The sequence below is a fragment of the Bos indicus x Bos taurus genome, chromosome 4 (genome assembly GCF_003369695.1).
Source record: "Bos indicus x Bos taurus breed Angus x Brahman F1 hybrid chromosome 4, Bos_hybrid_MaternalHap_v2.0, whole genome shotgun sequence".
Taxonomy (NCBI): Eukaryota; Metazoa; Chordata; class Mammalia; order Artiodactyla; family Bovidae; genus Bos; species Bos indicus x Bos taurus.
The window spans coordinates 16269870-16291498 of record NC_040079.1 but is presented as its reverse complement, the minus strand read 5'-3'; the positions used below and the strand labels follow the sequence as shown (position 1 = coordinate 16291498).

The 21629-nt window shown below is 45.3% G+C and overlaps 1 protein-coding gene across 2 annotated transcripts in view; it reads right to left on the bottom strand.

The window, feature by feature from the left end:
• PARP12 (poly(ADP-ribose) polymerase family member 12) overlaps positions 1-21585 on the bottom strand; it is a 46442-nt gene extending 24857 nt beyond the window's left edge. For both annotated transcript variants that reach the window (XM_027538849.1, XM_027538851.1), the window contains exons 1-5: positions 20888-21585; positions 16858-16993; positions 13880-14180; positions 10942-11040; positions 7434-7557 (exon numbers count right to left, since the gene is read on the bottom strand). In XM_027538849.1, the coding sequence (XP_027394650.1) occupies positions 7434-7557; positions 10942-11040; positions 13880-14180; positions 16858-16993; positions 20888-21216 (989 nt within the window). In that variant the 5' untranslated portion in view covers positions 21217-21585. The remainder of the gene's footprint in view (positions 1-7433; positions 7558-10941; positions 11041-13879; positions 14181-16857; positions 16994-20887) is intronic.
• Between the last annotated feature and the right edge of the window lie 44 nt (positions 21586-21629).

The window sequence follows — 21629 nt, the reverse complement described above, 5'->3', positions numbered from 1 at the left end:
AATCTTCCAGTTATTATCATTTCTGTTCAGCATGAGGAGTCTTACCCACTATAATAAGGCAATCAAAAGAAATAAAATTTTTAAGAATTAAAAAGGAAAACTTAGAGTGCTATTCACAGATATTAATTTCTAAACATGTATCAAGTATATTGAGAATTATACAGATAATTCAAATAAATTATCAGTAGCTAAGATATTTCAGTAAAGTTGCAGGAGATAAGGTAGAAAAGTCAACTGCCTGTCTACACATCAGCAGGGAGAAAATAAACAAAAAAATTTAACTAGGGATGCAATGAAATGTTCCCTTGGTATCTCTAATTTTCTTGAAGAGATCGCTAGTCTTTCCCATTCTGTTGTTTTCCTCTATTTACTTGCACTGATCACTGAGGAAGTCTTTCTTATCTCTCCTTGCCATTCTTTGGAACTCTGCATTCAGATGCTTATATCTTTCCTCTTCTCCTTTGCTTTTCGCTTCTCTTCTTTTCACAGCTATTTGTAAGGCCTCCTCAGACAGCCATTTTGCTTTTTTGCATTTCTTTTCCATGGGGATGGTCTTGATCCCTGTCTCCTGTACAATGTCACGAACCTCCATCCATAGTTCATCAGGCACTCTATCAGATCTAGTCCCTTAAATCTATTTCTCACTTCCACTGTATAATCATTAAGGGATTTGATTTAAGTCATACCTGAATGGTCTAGTGGTTTTCCCTACTTTCTTCAATTTCAGTCTGAATTTGGCAATAAGGAGTTCATGATCTGAGCCACAGTCAGCTCCTGGTCTTTTGCTGACTGTATAGAGCTTCTCCAACTTTGGCTGCAAAGAATATAATCAATCTGATTTTGGTATTGACCATCTGGTGATGTCCATGTGTAGAGTCTTCTCTTGTGTTCTTGGAAGAGGGTGTTTGCTATGACCAGTGTGTTCTCTTGGCACAACTCTATTAGCCTTTGCCCTGCTTCATTCCGTACTCCAAGGCCAAATTTGCCTGTTACTCCAGGTGTCTCTTGACTTCCTACTTTTGCATTCCAGTCCCCTATAATGAGAAGAACATCTTTTTGGGGTGTTAGTTCTAAAAGGTCTTGTAGGTCTTCACAGAACCATTCAACTTCAGCTTCTTCAGCATTACTGGTTGGGGCATAGGCTTGGATTACTGTGATATTGAATGGTTTGCCTTGGAAACAAACAGAGATCCTTCTGTTGTTTTTGAGATAGCATCCAAGTACTGCATTTCTGACTCTCTTGTTGACCATGATGGCTACTCCATTTCTTCTAAGGGATTCCTGCCCACAGTAGTAGATATAATGGTCATCTGAGTTAAATTCACCCATTCCAGTCCATTTTAGTTCGCTGATTTCTAAAATGTCGACATTCACTCTTGCCATCTCCTCCTGTTTGACTACTTCCAATTTGCCTTGATTCATGGATCTAACATTTCAGGTTCCTGTGCAATATTGCTCTTTACAGCATCTGACCTTGCTTCTACCACCAGTCACATCCACAACTGGGTATTATTTTTGCTTTGGCTCCATCCCTTCATTCTTTCTGAAGTTATTTCTCCACCGATCTTCAGTAGCATATTGGGCACTTACCGACCTGGGGAGTTCCTCTTTCAGTATCGTATCATTTTGCCTTTTCATACTGTTAATGGGGTTCTCAAGGCAAGAATACTGAAGCAGTTTGCCATTCCCTTCTCCAGTGGACCGCATTCTGTCAGACTTATCCACCATGACCCGTCCATCTTGGCTGGCCCCACATGGCGTGGCTTGGTTTCATTGAGTTAGACAAGGCTGTGGTCTGTGTGATCAGATTGGCTAGTGTTCTGTGATTATGTTTCAGTATGTCTGCCCTCTGATGCCCTCTCACAACACCTACCATCTTACTTGGGAACATTTCATGCAAAGATGGGCACAATAAAGGACAGAAATGGTATGGACCTAACAGAAGCAGAAGATATTAAAAAGAGGTGGCAAGAATACACAGAAGAACTGTAGAAAACAGAGCTTCACAACCCAGATAATCACGATGGTATGATCACTGACCTAGAGCCAGACATCCTGGAATGTGAAGTCAAGTGGGCCTTAGAAAGTATCACTACGAACAAAGCTAGTGGAGGTGATGGAATTCCAGTTGAGCTCTTTCAAGTCCTGAAAGATGATGCTGTGGAAGTGCTGCACTCAATATGTCAGCAAATTTGGAAAACTTAGCAGTGGCCACAGCACTGAAAAAGGTCAGTTTTCATTCCAATCCCAAAGAAAGGTAATGCCAAAGAATGCCAACTACTGTGCAATTGCACTCATCTCACATGCTAGTAAAGTAATGCTCAAAATTCTCCAAGCCAGGCTTCAGCGATACGTGAACCGTGAACTTCCAGATGTTCAAGCTGGTTTTAGAAAAGGCAGAGGAACCAGAGATCAAATTTCCAACATCTGCTGGATCATGGAAAAAGCAAGAGAGTTCCAGAAAAACATCTATTTCTGCTTTATTGACTATGCCAAAGCCTTTGACTGTGTGGATCACAATAAACTGTGGTAAACACTGAAAGAGATGGGAATACCAGACCACCTGACCTGCCTCTGGAGAAACCTGTATGCACGTCAGGAAGCAACAGTTAGAACTGGACATGGAACAACAGACTGGTTCCAAATAGGAAAAGGAGTACATCAAGGCTGCATATTATCACCCTGTTTATTTACCTTATATGCAGAGTACATCATGAGAAATGCTGAGCTGGAAGAAGCACAAGCTGGAATCAAGACTGCCAGGAGAAATATCAATAACCTCAGATATCCAGATGACACCACCCTTATGGCAGAAAGTGAAGAGGAACTAAAGAACCTCTTGATGAAAGTGAAAGAGGAGAGTGAAAAATTTGGCTTAAAGCTCAAGCTTCAGAAAACGAAGATCATGGTATCCGGTCCCATCACTTCATGGCAAATAGATGGGGAAACAGTGGAAACAGTGTCAGACTTTATTTTGGGGGGCTCCAAAATCACTGCAGATGGTGACTGCAGCCATGAAATTAAAAGACACTTACTCCTTGGAAGGAAAGTTATGACCAACCTCAGTTCAGTCAGTTCAGTCGCTCAGTCATGTCCGACTCTTTGCGACCCCATGAATCGAAGCACACCAGGCCCTCCTGTCCATCACCAACTCCCAGAGTTCACTCAGACTCACGTCCATTGAGTCAGTGATGCTGGAGTGGCCGAGAGGAGCTACCCCACTCCCCCACGCCCGAGGCCAGGGGTGGAGGCCAGGAGGAGCAACCCCACATCCAAGGAGCGGTGGCTGTGCGGGCGCAGGAGGGCCTAAAGGAGCTATCCTGCGTTGAAGGTCAGGAAGGGCAGCAGTGAGGAGATACCCCTCGTCCAAGGTAAGGAGCAGCAGCCGCGCTTTGCTGGAGAAGCCGTGAAGAGATACCCCACGCCCAAGGAAAGAGAAACCCAAGTAAGACGGTAGGTATTGCAAGAGGGCATCAGAGGGCAGACACACTGAAACCATACTCACAGAAAACTAGTCAATCTAATCACACTAGGACCACAGCCTAGTCTAACTCAATGAAACTAAGCCATGCCCGTGGGGCAACCTAAGACGGGCCGGTCATGGTGAAGAGATCTGACAGAACGTGGTCCACTGGAGAAGGGAATGGCAAACCACTTCAGTATTCTTGCCTTGAGAACCCCATGAACAGTATGAAAAGGCAAAATGATAGGATACTGAAAAGAGGAACTCCCCAGGTCAGTAGGTGCCCAATATGCTACTGGAGATCAGTGGAGAAATAACTCCAGAAAGAATGAAGGGATGGAGCCAAAGCAAAAACAATACCCAGCTGTGGATGTGACCAACCCAGACAGCATATTAAAAAGCAGAGACATTGCTTTGCCAACAAAGGTTCGTCTAGTCAAGGCTATGGTTTTTCCAGTAGTCAGGTATGGATGTGAGAGTTGGACTGTGAAGAAAGCTGAGTGCCGAATAATTGATGCTTTTGAACTGTGATGTTGGAGAAGACTCGAGAGTCCCTTGGGCTGCGAGGAGATCCAACTAGTCCATCCTAAAGGAGATCAGTCCTGGGTGTTCATTGGAAGGACTGATGCTGAATCTGAAACTCCAATACTTTGGCCACCTGATGCGAAGAGCTGACTCACTGGAAAAGACCCTGATGCTGGGAGGGATTGGGGGCAGGAGGAAAAGGGGATGACAGAGGATGAGATGGGTGGACGGCATCACTGACTTGATGGACATGAGTTTGGATAAACTTTGGGAGTTGGTGATGGACAGGGAGGCCTGGCATGCTATGATTCATGGGGTCCCAAAGAGTCGGACACGACTGAGTGACTGAATTGAGCTGAACTGAGGGATGCAATGCACAGTATGATTAACTATAGTTAATGATGCTGTATAGCAGTATTTGCATGTTGCTAACAGAATGAATCCTAAAAAATTCTCATCACAAGAAAAATAAAGGTATTAAAGTACATTTAAATGAGTTGCTGTATTATGACGTCAGTTCTCCCCAAACGTAATAGACAATGCAATTTCTAGTTAAAAAAAAATCACACCAGAGTTTTTTTGTGAAAACCAACAGGCAGATTTTAAAATTTCTGAAGAGGAAAAAAAGACCAAGAGGCAAGATAATCTGAAGGAAAACAGTGGGAAACTGCCTTACCAGACACCTAAAGTTACTGTAAAGCTCTTCTACATGAGACAGTGTGATACTGATAAGAGACACACAGATCAATGAAGCAGAAGGGGCCAGAAAAAGAAGTGTATTTGCTAACTCAACACCTAACACAGACAGCATTGAAAACAGGTGGAAAAAAGATGGCCTACTTACAAAAGTAGTACTTGGCATCTAAGTCTGAAATTAACCTATACAATATATTACATTTTGTCAAATCTGACTCAGTTTGGGTGGGTTTAAAAATCGACTGACTTCTGGAAATGAACAATGTAAGATAGCTGAACAACATGAACCTATTTAATGCTACTGAACCTTACACTTAAAAATGGTTAAGATGGTAGGTAAATTTTATGTCTGTTTCGTCACAATTTTTTCTTTTGCTGAGTAGAGTTTAACATTTGGCAGCGGGTGTTGTTCTTTTGTCCATAAGAGACAGAGGTGAATTACAAATGTATTTTTTTTTTAAATCACCTGAAATACCTCTCTCTCTCTCTCTCTATATATATATTTACATATATCCCAAATATATTTTGGCTCACTTTTCTCAGTTTGGTTATTTTGGTGTTTTTTTTTCCACATGGACTATTTTTAAAGTCTTTACTGAATTTGTTACAATATTGTTTCTGTTTTATGTTTTGGTTTTCTGGCCACAAGGCATGTGGGATCTTAGTTCCCTGACCAGATGGAACTTGTACTTCTTGCAGTGGAAGGTGAAGCCCTAACCTTTGGACTGCCAGAGAAGTCCCTGCCTCATTGCGATTTACTTTTTGAATATATTTTTATGTTTTTAATCTTAACCTTTTATTTATTTTTTAATGCTTTACTTATTTTACAATCTTTCATGTTGGAGTGTAGTTGGTTAACAATGTCGTCTTAGTTTCAGGTGCATAGCAATGTGATTCAGTTATATACACACACATACACACACACACATTTATCTATTGTTTGTCAAATTCTTTTCCCATTTAGATTATTGCAGAATATTGAGCAGAATTCCCTCTGCTCTACAGTAGTTCCTTGTTATCTATTTTAAATACAGCAGTGTGTACATGGCAATCCCAAACTCTAAATTTTTAGTTGAATATATTTTTTAAAGTGGTCTTTGGAAATTCATCTTCATAAGAATGAAATTGGACATATACTCCATCACAGGCAAGGAGAGGTTAATGCAGTCCTTAAAATGTTAAGAGTTTTTAAAGAAAAATTCAGGACAATTTTTTGACAGTCTCAGGATAAGAAGAATTTCTTATGACACAAAAAGTAGAAACCCTCCAAAAAAAAGGAAAAGAAAAAAACAGTATAAAACCATAAAGAAGACGATGGAAAAATACTTCTCTTCATTAACAGATACCTTAAGCTGACAGGGGGAGTTCATTTATTTTCAATATATACTTAATACCCAGACACTTGAAGAATTCCAAAACTAAGGAAAAGCACAACCTTTCCCCTCAACAAAACAGGCAAACTACAAACACAGACATTTCACAGCAGAGAAAGCACAAGTGGGCACTGAGGAGACACCTCTCCTCACAAGGATTCAAGGGTATGCAAACAGAGACCTCACTTTACACTGAAGACCAGAAAAGCACAGATATCAGACTGCACCAAATGTGAGAGAGCCACGTCATTACAGACCGCTAATGGGGGTGGGAAGCGGTACAGTCACTGTGGAAGACAACCTGGCACCCGCCAACAGAGCCGAGGAGGGACCAGCCTGGCTCCCAGCAGGCTCACCCCCAACACCTAAGTCACAGAAGCCGGAGCACATGTGAACACATAAACACATGGGAACCGTCGACAGCAGCTCCCTTCAGACCAGGTTAAAGGACAGGCAAGACTATCTGTGCTGACAGACGCTGAATCAGCAGTGGTTTGTGGCATGGACACTGACCGGAAGAGGGCTGGAAGGGGGGCTTCTGGGTGATGAAAATGGTCTACAGCTGGATCAGGGCATTGGCTGCACAATTTATGCCTTCCTCAAAATTCACTGACCTATATGCTTAGTAGCTGTGCATATCACCAAGTATCCATTTTAACTTAAAAAGCCTCAGAAAAGGAGAGGAAGAGAAGGGGGAGACTTAGATAAGGGCTGGCTACATGAGCCACTTAATCTTCCAAAAGGGGGATAATTTGTTTCACGTACTTTACCAGCATCAAGTTGCACATAACTGTACCCTAAGCACAAATTTATTTTACCCACTCAAAAAACGGGCTCAAATTCTCTTCTTGGCAACATATGTTCCAAGGAATCCAAGATACGGTAAGCATTTGAAAATAAAGTTACTCAACACTTCCCCATTTACTCTAAGTGAAAATTCTAGGACATACGTAGAAAAATAAAAAAGACTGAATGATAAACAGCAGTTCAGCTGCATGACTTTACAGGCAAAGGCTAAAGAAATTTCACAAATGACTACTTTTTGGTTTTCTGGACTAATCAATGAGGATACATTTACATAATCGATCCCAGAATCAAATCATTCAAAACTTACTTGGTACCCCTCCCTCACTCCTCTCCCCATAGCTCCTCCCTGAAAAAAGAGGAAGATGAGGGAACAGAGGCGTCAACCACCAGCATGACCATCAGCCCTCAATTTCCAGCCCAGAGCCTCTGCTTGTAGACCAGGTAGCCTGCTTACTCCATGTGTGTGTGTCTGTCTGAAGCCCATCAAAACTAAAGCCCACTATGTCTAAACTTCTTATACTGCACACAAAGGCCCAGGCACAAACAGACACAGATGACGTATTTCATACCTGTCTCTTGCAGGATTGCTATATGCCTCTTCAATAAGCTCCATTTTGTGCAAATCCTTCCACTTGCCTCCATCTAAGACTTGCCATCGATATGGCAAGTGGAAATGAACTCTACTGCACTTATCTGAAATAAAAATATAAGGAGGTAAGCACATTGGCAGCACATAGCATGGCCCAGCCCTGTGGTTCCCAATGGGTGTGGTGCTGCCTGCTGACCTGGCAACATTTTAGAAATCTGTGAGGGAGCCTTTTTTAATGACGTCATACCTGAGCATTTAGATACTGAATTTTATTATACACACTTGCCTTTTATGTCTCCCTTTTTAACAGGACATTAAACACATCAAACCTATTTTTTAAAACTGTGTGTTGGTAGGTTACATTATGTATGAATTACATCTCATGAGAGTAAAGCAGCTGATCATGAGATGGTCAAAGCTTCCATCCCTGCAGGGGGCAGTCTGTCCATGCATTATTGCCATATATGTGATATTTGGATGGAGAGCGATCACACCAGAAATGGAGGCAGGTCCATCTCTACTAGAACCATCCAAACCCAAACAGGTCCTACCACAGGTGGGTCAGCAGCACGGTTCCAGTCTGCCTTGATCTTTGTGGCTACCAACATGCTCTCCCCTTCTCAACATACCCCACTCCTAGAATGTATTATACACATGGCCTGGATCTGTGGTTGCCAGCCAACTGCTCCCACTGCCTTCCCTGTGCTCCCCAGGTCTGTCCCTCCTAGTACCTCCTGCCTGCTGTGCCTTGGCCAATGCCAGCAGCTCACCTGGAACGCTGCTCACACCCACCTCTACCTGCAGAGGTTCTAGTACATCCTGAAGGAGGAATGTTGTGAGAGGAAAGGGAGACAGGAAAGAAGTGCAATGGGAATCTCCACACTCTGATACCTGCAGGATCCATATACTATTAGGTAGAAAGATACACAGGTATGGAATGCCTCTATTTGGGTGAAAAAATAGAAAAGACAGGATTAGATATATTCTCACTAAATACACATGTGGGAATGGGAGAGGGAAGACTAGGTGGCTGGGCACAAAGGTATGAGGAAAGATTTGAATTTTGAAATGAAAATATAGTCTACAAAAGTCAAACATCTGTATCATTTGAAAAAAGGTACAAAATAGTGTGCATAGTGACCTTGTGCAAAAAGAGACTAGATATACACTTCTGCTTGAATAAAATCTTTACGGAAGGATATTCAAGGAACTAGTAATAAGGACTGTTTATGGAGGGAATCTTGGTGCTGGGAAAAAGGGTGTGAGGAAGACATTTCTTACTGTCTTTTGTACATTCTTAATTCATCTTTCAAAGTAATAACAATGAAGTCTGGCTAATTTGACACCTGACAAAGATGTGAAGTGAATAAAGAATATTGAAAACTATTACAAATCAATAATGAGATCAAACAACCCAATAAAAAATGGGCAAAACAGTCACAAAAGACCATATACTGTATGATTCCATTTATATGAAATATCCAGGCAAACCCATAGAGACATAATGTAAATTATGTAGTTACCAGGAGCCTGAGGGTGGGGAGAAGGGGTAGTGACTGCTAATGGGTTTCTTTGTGGGTGATGAAAATGTTCTAATATTAACTGTGATCATGGTTGCACAAATTGACTATGTTAAAAACCATTAAATAAATTGTATACTATGTGAAATATACTTAATATCTTAACAAAGCTGTTATTTGCCTGCAAAATAGGCAAAAGATTTAAGCAGATACTTCACAGAAGATATGCAAACAGCCAAAAGGCATATGAAAATACACGCTAAACATCATTACTTATCAGGGAAATACAAATGAAAGTCACAATGGATATCACTACTCATTTACTAGGATGGCTAAAATTTACAGGACTGACAATACCAAGTGCTGACAGTGATGCAGAGCAACCAAAACTCTACTACACAGCTGGCGGGAAAGTGAAATGGATCCACTTTGGAGGACAGTTTGGCAGTAACTTGTAATGTTAAATACATGTTTATCATACGATCAGACATTCCACTTTGAGGTCTTTACTTAAGAGATGAAGACATATATCCACATGAAAACCTGTACATGAAAACTGACATAGAGGTTTTATTCATAAAAGCCCCAAACTGGAAATAACCCAAATGTTCATCAACGTACATATGTATAAACAAATTGTAGTTAATCAATGCAACAGAATACATGATTACGTTTATTTAAAATTCTGGAAAAGGCAAGTCTAGTAGTCCCCATCAACAAAAAGCAGATCAGGGATTGCCTTGGGTCAGGAAACTGGGTGGTGAGGATCAACTGTATGGGGGCATAAGAGCAATTTTTGGAATGAGAGAATTGTTTCACATCCAGATTATAGTGCCAGTAATATGGGCAAACATATTCCCCAAAACTCAAAGGGTGCATTTTATTTTGTATTAATTATATCTAATAATGCTGATTTTTAAAAACATATATATACATACACAAACGTGTGTGTGTGGTGTATGTGTGTATCTCACACATTGCCTGACCTAGTATTCCATTTCCAGGAATCTATCCATGGTAAAATGCATGTATACTCAGATGTTCAAGGAAAAATCATTCTAATCAAATACTACACAGTTGTTTTTAAAATCCAGGTAGACATACACATATGTACTAACATAGAAAAAATCACCAAGACACACCATTAGGTAAAAGAAGTAGGTTAAATAATGCATATCACATGTTCCCATCTGTTGACAAATATGTAAAACAAATATGACCACAGTCCCATGTTTACCTTTGGAAGGCTGAAGGAAGACTTCAGGATTTACTCTGTACCATTTCACTCATTTACAAAGTGAAAGTATTCATGAATTGCTTGGGTAGTTTTTTAAAGACTGAAAACAAAACAGGAAGTTTGGGTGTTTGTCTTTTTTTTAAGAAGAGTCACCAAATTTGAGAAGGAATCATTCTTTAGTCAAAGCCCAGGACATCAGCAAGAACAAAGATTTAGTAAAAATACAGTCTCTCTCTCACACACACACACACAAAACATTTGCTACATCTGATAAAAAAGAGAGTATTGAGAGAAACTCTGAACTTAAACAAATTCTCATCCCCCAAGAGTACACAGAGGGGTCTCCTCCTGTTCCTAGGTTCTGAGGCATCTCTGAGACTACAACCTCCTTCTAGAAGGGAACTAGACTGGGCATCCGAGTGTTTCTGTGGGTTTGTGACCTCACACTAAGCTAATCAAGGGACAACACCTGACATTCGTTTGCTGCATGAAACAAACAGTCCCCCAAACTCATCTACAGTTTGATTTTTAGAAACTCAAGTATTCAATAATTCTTACCACTCTCAACTCCCCAACAAAATCACTGAAGTGCCACCAGCTTGCAATTAAGAATGCCCGAACCTCTCTGGATGGGTGAGAGGACCTTGAGGGGTGACATCAGAGCAGAGCTCTGGGAACCAGGAGCAGCTGTCCCGCCTGCAAGTGGATGAAGGGGTTTCCCCCCGACTCACCTTGAAAGCTACAGCTCTTCCAGATATGGAACAAGCAGATCTGATCACTCTCCTCTTGGGTGGCAGTGTTTAGGGACACAGAACCTGTGTCTCTTCTTTCTACAAAGAAAGACCACAAAGATATGTCACCAGTGCTTCTGATATGGGGCTGGAGTAGTTCAAGGTACAAAGGAGAGAGAACAGAATTCATTCATTCCTCTGCATGAGGCAAAAGTGGGCAAGGCAACATCACAAAATCTTATAATGTTCTAGATGAAAGCACCCTCAGACATACAGGTGGACCCTCTCTGCCTTTTATGGAGGAATCCAGGAGCCCAAGGCCATATGACTGCTGCCAAATCCAGGACATCATGGTTGGGGTGAGCTTTTTCTCAGCTCTGGCTGTGCACCCAATTCACTAGGAGACCTGTTTATAAACACAAGTGCTCAGCTCTCCCTCAGACTGACTCAATCAGCAGCTTTCAACAGTGGAACCTGGGACACTTTAATAGGGAGGGGTGGGGAACCACTAACCAACACATTTTCCTTCTGTATCTACAGCCGTGATTACCCCAGAGAACAAGTGAAGGCTGCATTTTATAAACTAGATTTGATTCCAAAAGCAAATGAACTATGAGAATTGGGTTCCAATACCAAAAAAAAAAAAAAATTAATGGAAAGCCTATAATTCAAAATGAAACCTTATTTAGGTTAACTATAAGAACTTCCCAGATGGCATAATGGTAAAGAATCCACCTGCCATTTCCAGGAGACACAAGAGATGCCAGTTTGATCCCTGGGTTGGGAAATCCCCTAGAGTAGGAAATGGCAACCCACTCCAGTATCCTTGCCTGTAAAATTCCATGGACACAGGAGCCCAGCAGGCTCCAGTCCATGGGGTCACAAAGAGTTGGATACAACTGAACAACTGATCATGCGCATGCACACACACACACACACACACACACAGATGTTAATGTAACCAGGAGGATGCACATGCTTTCAAAGTCTACCTTTACTAGAATTGCTTCAATGAGCCATTACTTAATAATTACATTTGGGCATGCCCCAACTACCACCATGTAAACCTATAAAACTCTCCTTGTCATCACTCAATCACCTCCCTAAATTAAAACCCCACAGGACTTGAATGAAAATGTACTTTGTTTTCAGGCTACAGAGTTCGGTGTATTAATTTGATCTTATTTTTGAGATTGAAAGCTTCTATACTCTTAGATTGGAGAAGGCAATGGCACCCCACTCCAGTACTCTTGCCTGGAAAATTCCATGGACGGAAGAGCCTGGTGGGCCGCAGTCCATGGGGTCGCTAAGAGTCGGACACGACTGAGCGACTTCCCTTTCACTTTTCACTTTCCTGCATTGGAGAAGGAAATGGCAACCCACTCCAGTTTTCTTGCCTGGAGAATCCCAGGGACGGGGCAGCCTGGTGGGCTGCCATCTATGGCGTTGCACAGAGTCGGACACGACTAAAGTGATTTAGCAGCAGCAGACATCCACAGGCTGGACCTTAAAGCTCACACCTGTGGCACTTTAGAGGTTGCCTCCCTCTCCCTCCAGGGGCAGGTATCCTTCCCTGCCTTTCTAACAAGGCCATAATCCAACTGACACTCTTAACAATCTATTAAAGCAAAATCGTTTGCTTCTAGGCTTCCTACTGTTAGAAGAAACTAACCAAAAGTAATTGAAGAAAATGTAAAGGAAACATACAGCGAGGACACCTCTCAAATATAAATCTCAGGTAAGTTTAGAGTGGTAAGTTAGTTTGCTGGTCATCCTGGCATTAATAATTTAGGAAGTGATCTATTAAAAATCCTAGATTATCAGTACAGCTAACAAGTTGGGGGAGCCGTGCCTCAGAGACACCTAGAACCAAGGCCCAGGACACTGGCCAGTACATGGCAAGGACTCATGTTGAATGAAAAAACGGATTATCAGGATGACCAGCCAGCAGCAGATAGTGTGAAATTCACAGGACACCAAGGCATCGTAGCCTCCCTGGTATTGAATCATGGTATTCACTTCCCACAGTATAACAGGTACTCAAGAAATGCTTACTGGGACTTCCCTGGTGGTCCAGTGGTTAAGAATCCACCTTGCAATGCAGGGGACAGGAGTTTGATCTCTGGTCAGGGAACTAGTAGCCCATGTGTGGCAGAGCAACTAAGCTCATGCAAGGCAATTAGAGAGTCTATGCTCTGTGACAAAAGATCCCGTGTGATACAATGAAGATCCCATGTGCCACAACTAAGACCCAACACAGTCTAATTACAAGCTTTATATAAAAAAAGAAATGCTTACTAAAGAAACAATCTCTGCTCAAAATCCCCCCATATGCCTGTCACTAAGCATGACATTCCTCAAAAAATAAAAAGTATCCTGGCAGGTTCACCATTCAACAAGTCAGTGCCAACTGTAGCCCAGCAGGTACCATTTAGAGATGAGCACTGAACAAAGTAAATTTGCAATGATGAAAAAAAATTCCATTCATGTCAAAAGAGAGCCAAAATTAAAATATGCTTCATTCAAAAAAATAGATAAAATGTGCCTCATGCACTTATTAAAAAAAAAAAAATCTCAACAGAACATAACGCAAAGGATGGCCCCAGAATTGTAGAGCATGGCATTCTTAACTGTGGGGTCCTTCACAGGAAAACAAGCTCTCCAGGGCAGAAGAGGGAAGACTAGATAGGGAGAAGCAGCATCACTCATCTCTACGCAGATCTCAGGCCCAGAGGGAATTCACCCACCGTCCACACCAACCCAAATTTGTTTAAAATGTGTTTGTTCACAGCTCTGATTTCAACTCATCTTCACAGCCCCCACTGGCTGGAAAGGGGTGGCCAACTCCCTTTTTCTCAGAGCAGCACAGACTTGCCCAAAGTCACACATTCCATTTGGCAGCCAGCTGGAATCTAGGAGCCCCAGCCCAGAGCCTTACTGGAAGTCCCTTGTGACTGCGAGGGTGGAGGTGGCACCCGGATGGAAGCAGAGCTCTTATTCTTGATGTCATGAGCATTTCTGTAAATGGAAGGCAGCTTGCTCACCAGCTCCGGCCTCATGCCCAACTTCTCCAGTTTTTCCAGGTTCTCAGAATTAGAGAAATCATGGGATCTCTTACAGCCAGTGCCAAACTTGCATTCACCCTGCGAAAAATACTGGCAGACATGGAGCTTGATACAGTGCTTTTTAAAGGAACAAGAGCCGTACGGTCCATCTCCTTTGTTGTAATGAAGGCAGATCTGTTAACGAAGAAGGAAAAAGACAGCAACTTAGAAAGGCCTCACATGACACTACCTCCTTACTGAGCAGTCTCTGGTTAATTGATGTTCCTCCAGAGACCTAGCCAAGGCTGTGACCCTTTCATGCCATGGGTCACAAGCTCTGAGACCATCCCTCACTATAGATGGACAACTGCTAGCACATGCTCTTGGTAAATGGGAACCAGGAGGACAGCAGACTGCCCAGAGCAAGCCTCTCTGGTTGGGGGGGGGGGGGGGGAACTTCCAGCTGATCAGAGCTGCTCTTTATGAGACCACATTTTAATGTAACTCACACAGGAACATCCTAACAATCCCTGCATTCTACTGACCGCCCCCCACTTCACTGATTAACCAACTCCCTCTAACCCAGGACCCAGCTTCTCCCAAATCTTTTTTTCTCCAATTCAAGGTCAAAGAGGCTCTGAGGGTTTCAAGAAGGCCAAATACGGCCCTTTCAAAATGAGACTCAGTGAAGTTAACAGGCTTGCTCTGAGTCACACAGTTATCTAGTACACCTGGCACAGGTGGTGTCTGCTGAACTGGGTTGTTGGTAAAGTGGGGCTTGAACTTCAATCAGCTGTTCCTTCTCTACATTGCACATTCCTGGAGCTGGGAACCAAGCCAGAGACCATCATGGGCCCACCCACTCAACTCACAGGCATCATATCAAACAGAGGGCTGCAGAACCCAGACCTAGATCATCAGGGACCACCTTCTGGGGATGGAAGCCCCAGGGAGAAGATCAGCAACAGCTGGGCCCTAACCTTGATTCTGTCACTTACAAGCTGCCTGATCTCAAGCAGGCCACTCACTAGCTCTGAGATTCTGTTTCTTAATCCCCTAAATGGGACTAATGCCACCTACAAAGCCGGGCTATTGTGAGAATTAAATGAAAAATATACAAAGTGACTAGAACCAGTGGGTGCTCAGTTCATGGCGGCAGCCCCTCAACGGTCATCTGATGATGAGGGGACTAGCCTGAGAGCAGTAGTCCTGAAGGAAAGCTGCACTAGATCCGAGCTTATAGCCCATGTGATAGCACTGTGTCCTGAACCACCTCACACAGCCCAGGAGACAGACTGCACATTCCAGATGGATTACCTGCTGATTCACTTCTCACACCACTAACAAGGTGATTGCTCCAAAAAGTTAATGCCTACTCTCCCAACACAACCTCGCTCCAACTCCCTCCTGTGACACAGGAGGCTGTGCAGATGAGCCTCCACCCACCTAGTTCTCTCCCTCCCACCCTAAATCCAGGTCATGCTGACGTACACACTGTGCCCTGACCAGGCAGGCTCTCTGCCTCCCTCTTCCCAGACCTTCATCCTCCACTCATCCTCCAGCACCCAGAGCAACCACCATCTGCTCCAGGACTCCTTCCCTGGTGCCCAAACCGTGCCCCTGAGACCAGAGCACCAACTCCAACTAAAGCACTGACAATCCCATTAAAGCACTGATAACCAACAGCACCTTGCTATCAACCGCCAACTTGTCCCACCCAGTAGCTGTGCCCCGCCTGGAAGAGCAGAAGGGGTTTTGCATCTCCTTAATGCCAGTGCCTCACCTGTAGTGGATATGCAATAAAGGTTAACTGAATTAAATTGATACTAATTTTCAAAAGGCAAAGAAAAACAATACATATTATGCACCAGTCATTTGCTCTATAGCATCTTTCTCAAATAGTGATTTCAATTGAATAGTAATTCATTAAAATATAAATATTTTATGTTATTAAATGTCATTAACATATATCCATCTCATCTCTGTCGCCTCATCCAAGAAGCAGGGCCAGAACAGCCCAAAGAACCCAAGCTGGCCAGAGAATGACTGCTCAGATCTGCTGCAGAGCACAGCCAACCCTCGGCCTGGCTGCTGTCCTCCGCACACAGAGGCCCCGCCCTCACAGGCAGGCCATTCTGGGGAGACACAGATGTTGCCAACAGGGACTTCAGCTCAGAACTTTGTGCTGGCTGGGCAGAAGCTTTTGGGGAACTGCAGCATAGTCAGGGTCCTTTCCGACCCAGTCTCCTTTCCTTCCCCTCTCCTGACACAGATTTCAGGGCACCATCACCACATGGGCCCCCACCTTCCTCTGCTCCCCCGAAATAAACCTCTCCCACTTCCAATCCCATCTTGGTGTCTACTTCTCTTAGGACTTGAACTCGTCCACGACCACTGCAGTGAGCTTCAAAACAAGTAGTTTCTGTCTGAAATGCAGCATGAGAATTTACAATGACCCAAGTTAGAAAACTGCCCCACAGACCTTCAGAGCCCCGTGGTACCTGCATTTTTCTAAGTCCTGCTAGACAGGGAGGGGCTGGCTAGAATCCCAAACCCCTCTAAGCTCTGTGTAACAACTGCCTGCAGTCATTGGCCAAACAAGCCCCCCCAACCTCACAGAAGCCCTGCAAAGGAGGTACCAGCCCAACTGACATAGAAGGAAAGGAGGCTTCAAGAAGTGGCAAGGTTGGTGCAAGGTCACGGATCTAAAAATCACCAGAGGCGGGAATCCAGTCCAGGGCTCCCAACAGGCAGACCGCAGTGATCACTGTTGGGCCCCTGGCACCTCTTCTGCCATAGTGTTTCCCTGTCTTCCAACCTCCTGGCCTCTTCCTCATCACTTACCCTTGGGCCCACCCCTCCTGGCACTCACCTCTGGCAAGAGCAAGGGGTCGTTCTGAAACAGGAGCATGCAGAGCTCACCGTAGTTGAGGTGGTCCAAGCCATGTGTTTTCAGCACGCTCACGTTGTGATTGGACATCAAGTTGTGACCGTTCCTACAGTCCTTCCTGCAAAGAAACAGGGCTAGGGTCACAGCTGAAATGTTTCCCCCCAAACTCTTATGCTGAAGTCTTAACCTCCAGTACTTCAGAAGTGACTGAATTTGGGGTCTTTCAAAAAAGTGATTAAGCTAAAAAAAAAAAAAAAAAAAAATGAAGTCACAGCGGGGGGGCGGGGGGGGGGGGAGCGGGGGTTAATCCAATCTGACTGGTGTCTTTATTAAAAAAAGGCGGGGGGATCAGGACACAGAGGGAAGACAATGTGAAGATACAAGGAGAAGATGGCATCTACAAGCCAAGGAGAGATGCCTCAGAATATGCTGACACCTTGACCTCTGACTTCTAGCCTCCAGAACTGTGAAAAAATAAGTTTCTTAAGCTACCCAGTCTGTGGAACCTTATTACGGCAGCCTGAGCAAACTGAAACGACTGGCAAAATCAATCTTTAAGATAATTTTTCAGGAATAGTTCCTGACATTGTTTAAAAACATCAGAGAAAACCTGCATGTCCATGAAAAATCATAGTGCTCATCTGCAAAAGAAGAGATGGTACCTTGTGAGTTCTAGGCCCAGGGAAGCACCTCTCAGCAGGTATTTAGTGAGACTTACAGGGCCATTTCCCGAACAGTCAGCGTGCCAGTCATAAATGAGTGTGGATGGCTTATGATTACAGGTGTGTATACACACACACATACACAGACACACACAAACACACCATTGAGGCCCATCCCTTTTTTCTGCTCCCTTCTTCCATTGTTTTGATCAACAACTGCCTCTTGAAAACTCACTGTGAACCAGGAACTGGCAGTATGCCCCCAAAGAGCCAAAGATAAGCCTTCAAATGATCACCTGGGTGATCAACAGAACCCAGCAGAGTCAGGTAAATTACATCTGCTTGACTCAGACACTGCCACACCTATGATAAGCATCTCAAAAGAAAACTGAATCACTCACCAAATCCGTACTTCCCCTGGGCTCCCCCAATGCAGTCAAGAGCAACTTCCCTCTTCCACTGCACAGGCCAAAAACCATGGCGTCATCCAACCCCGCTCCTCTCTAGTGGATACACAGACATTGAGATGACTCTAAAATGTGGGAAGCGCAAGGTCAGCTGTGCTCAGGATCCATCAGCAAACACAGCGGCACCTGATCCTGACAGGAGTGGCGAAGCAATCAGGGAGCATGCCTGAATGGTATAAGTCTGAGTCTGATACTAAGGGCTGAAGAACTAGGTACTGAGAGCAGGAAGTGTTAGTCACTCAGTAGTGTCTGACTCTTTGTGATCCCATGGACTGCAGCCTGCCAGGCTCCTCTGTCTATGGAATTCTCTAGGCAAGAATACTGGAGTGGGTAGCCATTCCTTTCTCCAGGGTATCTTCCTGACCCAGGGATCGAACCCAGGTTTCCTGCACTGCAGGCGGATTCTTTAAGATCTGAGGCACCAAGGAAGCCCCATTCTAGGCAAAGGGGCTTCATAATCACAAAGATAATGATGATGATAATGACTACTAAAAGGGCATTTACCACAAGCCAGGGTTTGCTTAAATGTTTTGTGAGTTAACTCATAGTGTCCTCAACAAGCCTATAAGGTGGGTAATACCATCCCATTTTGGAGATAAGAGAACTAAGCCTCAGATAAAAACTAATTTGCCCAAGATCACTCAGCTGGCAAGGGGCAGAGCCAAGGCGGCTTGTCTTGGGGCTGGGTTCTTGACCACTTGCTCACTGTCCCCTAAGCAAAGGATGGAATCAGGGACCTGGGACCCTCTCCAGAGGTCACCAACAAAAGCAGCAGTGATGATCTATGTCTGTGACAGCTGATCCTGCAGTTGAGGAGGACAGAGAGCTTCGCAGGGAAAGCACAGAACATGCAGCTGACCACACCCACTCTCCCTTATGTGATCCGGAAACAGTCAAAGAAGGAAGGTTCAAGAAACTGTCCTGTGTAAACCACAAAGACAAACAAACAAAAAAAGAATTTAGGATCATCCAGGCCTATAAATACTAGACTTCCAAGACAAAATCTGACCCCAACTTTGGGAATTAGCCTATCTAAAGATAGGTCTGCTATCTTTATTTTATCAACTACAGATATCAACAAGACCCACTAGTGATCTCTGTCATTAGATCCCTCCATCTACCACCTACTGTATCTACCTTCCTCTCTGCATGCTGCTCCCCCTTCCACCCTGAGATGCGGCCTCTCCACCAGCCCCTGAAGGCTCAATTGCCCTGGCGCTCCACCCTCAGCTTCCACCTCAGATAAGACCCACTCTTGCTGCTGTAGCCATAGTAAATGCTGCCCCCAAACTCCCAAAACCTGCATCTCAGTGTCCTGGCAATCCTCCCAAGTTTCAGACCTGGAGAGCTACCCTCTGGGCACTCTTCAAAACAAAACCCTCTCCCACTCTCTGTCAACAGTAAGAAAAATGTCATCTCCAAGTGAACAATAATAAAGAAAAATGAGTCATCAACTCTTGAATCCTGTTACCCTCCTCTTAGCAACTCTCCCAAATTTCTCATACATACATCCGTTCCTAAGGCCTTATCTGGGTCTTGAAATATTCGAATCTAAGGATTTCTGGGGAGCTGCTTCTCAGGGACATTTTCCAACTCCCTCTGCATCCAGGCACAGACATCCTGTGGTGCTTGGGTCATGGACAGAAAAACAGCTACCATTCCAAAACTGGCCCATAAAAATCTCCCACTAGCCCTCTACTATCCATCTTCTCTACCTGCTCCTTGGAACTTGATACCCAGATGGCCTTTAAGAGTCATGGGTTGAAGAAGACAGAGTCTAGGTCTGCCAGCCTGGGTCCCTAAATGACTATATGGATCAAGGTCCATACTTCACGCTGTTAAATCTCACAATTAGACCTGATGTGAGCATGAAATAAGGTCTACCCTGTTAAGGCAGAAAAAAGAAAAATAACTAAAATTATTTGTTCTTCCAGTCATTCTTCCAGATGACTGGACTAGCTTCCAAACGAAATCATCATAGCCTCCTCTAAATGAGAATGCGTACCACTATCTTAGCTATCTTCCTACAATGCACACCTGATGGCTGCTCTCTTCTGCTACTTGACGGGCCCCCATTACCTTCAGGGTGAGGTCCAAATTCTTTAGCATTTACCTCTTGAATCTACTCCACAAATCTCACTGAGCGCCTGCCAGGTGCAGAGCACAGAGCTGAGGGCCGGGAGAGCCCAGCCAGGACGAAGACGGAGGGTTCTCTGTTCTCCTGAGTTTACGTTCTACTGAAAACAGTGGGGAGCCCATGAAGGGCGCTATGAGAAAAGTAAACAGAACGTGATGGAGAAGAAAGAAAAGGGCTCCAAAGGAAAGAGATGCCTGAGTCGAGTCCTGAAGGATACACGAGGCAAACTAGGAAAGGCGGTCCAGGAGAGCAGAGGTCACCCGATGAGCAAAGGCTGGAGTTATACCCGGGCTGGAAGGGCACCCTGAGGAGCCCAGGATGGAGGGCCGGCGAGGACCCGTTCAGTTCCCTCAGGGGCACTGGGGGCCAGGGTTGGAAGCCTGCATTGTATTCCAAATGCAACGGAAGCCGCTGGCGTCTAGTCAGCAGGTGAAGAGCTTTCAAAAGATCCCTTCTGTGGCGGGGCAGAGAGCGCTGAAGCGCCCTCAGGGCGGGCCGTGGGCCCACCCCCACCCCGGTTCGGCCACTCCCAGGCTGTCCCTCCCCGAGGTCACCGCTCGACGCGGAGCCCCACGCCCAGTTCCACGTATTCAGAAAGCGCTCAATAAACGTTCGCTGAAGAGAAAGGAGGGGGAGGAGTACAGGCCAAGGAACAGCCACCTCTTAGTCTCTCCCCCAAACTGACGAAGGGCGGGGAGGGAAGAAGACGCCCTCCTCGTCGTCGGGCTCCCGGCGCGGCGCCTTACCCGTCCCTGAGGAACTTGCATTTGCCGTAGAACAAGGACTTGCAGAGGTGCAGCTGCGCGCACAGCCCCGCGCAGCCCGGCTTCGGGCCCAGATGGGCGCTGCAGAGCCGCAGCGGCGACACGGCCAGCACCACGCGCTCGACGGCCGCCGCGCCCGCCCCGGCCGCCCGCCGCGCCACCAGGAAGCGCCCGCGCTCCCGCAGCAGCCGGTCCAGCACGTCGCAGTCGACGTTCGGCCGCACCCGGCGCCGTAGCTCCTCCAGCTCCAAGGCGCCCCCGGCCGCGCACAACACCTGGGTCACCTCACGGAGAAGGGCGGCCGGCGCCATGGTCGTCGGGCCCGCGACTGGAGGGGAGCAGGCGGCTCCCGCGGGGAGGAGACTGCGGCCGAAAACGAAACTGAAAGCTCCCCCCGACCAGGGGAAAACAGAACCTGGTGGCTTCGCCACGCCTCCGGCTCTCAGCTGAGCAGAGCTCGGCGCCTTCCGGCACCGGGCCCCTCAGCTGTGCACGCTCGCCCCGTCGGAAGCCCGCAGGAGCTTCTTCAGCGTCCGGGGGACTCGACGACGAGTCCCCTCAGAGTGCTGACAGGAAGACAGTCGACCCAGCCTAGGGGTCGCGCTTGGCGTTCCGGTAGCGCCTTCGCCGGGACGAGGCGGGGTGGGGCCGCCCGGGAGCGCGCGCCGCCCGCTTTTGACTCCGGGCGTCGGGAAATAGCGCGGCAGGCGGACCGCGCACCTTT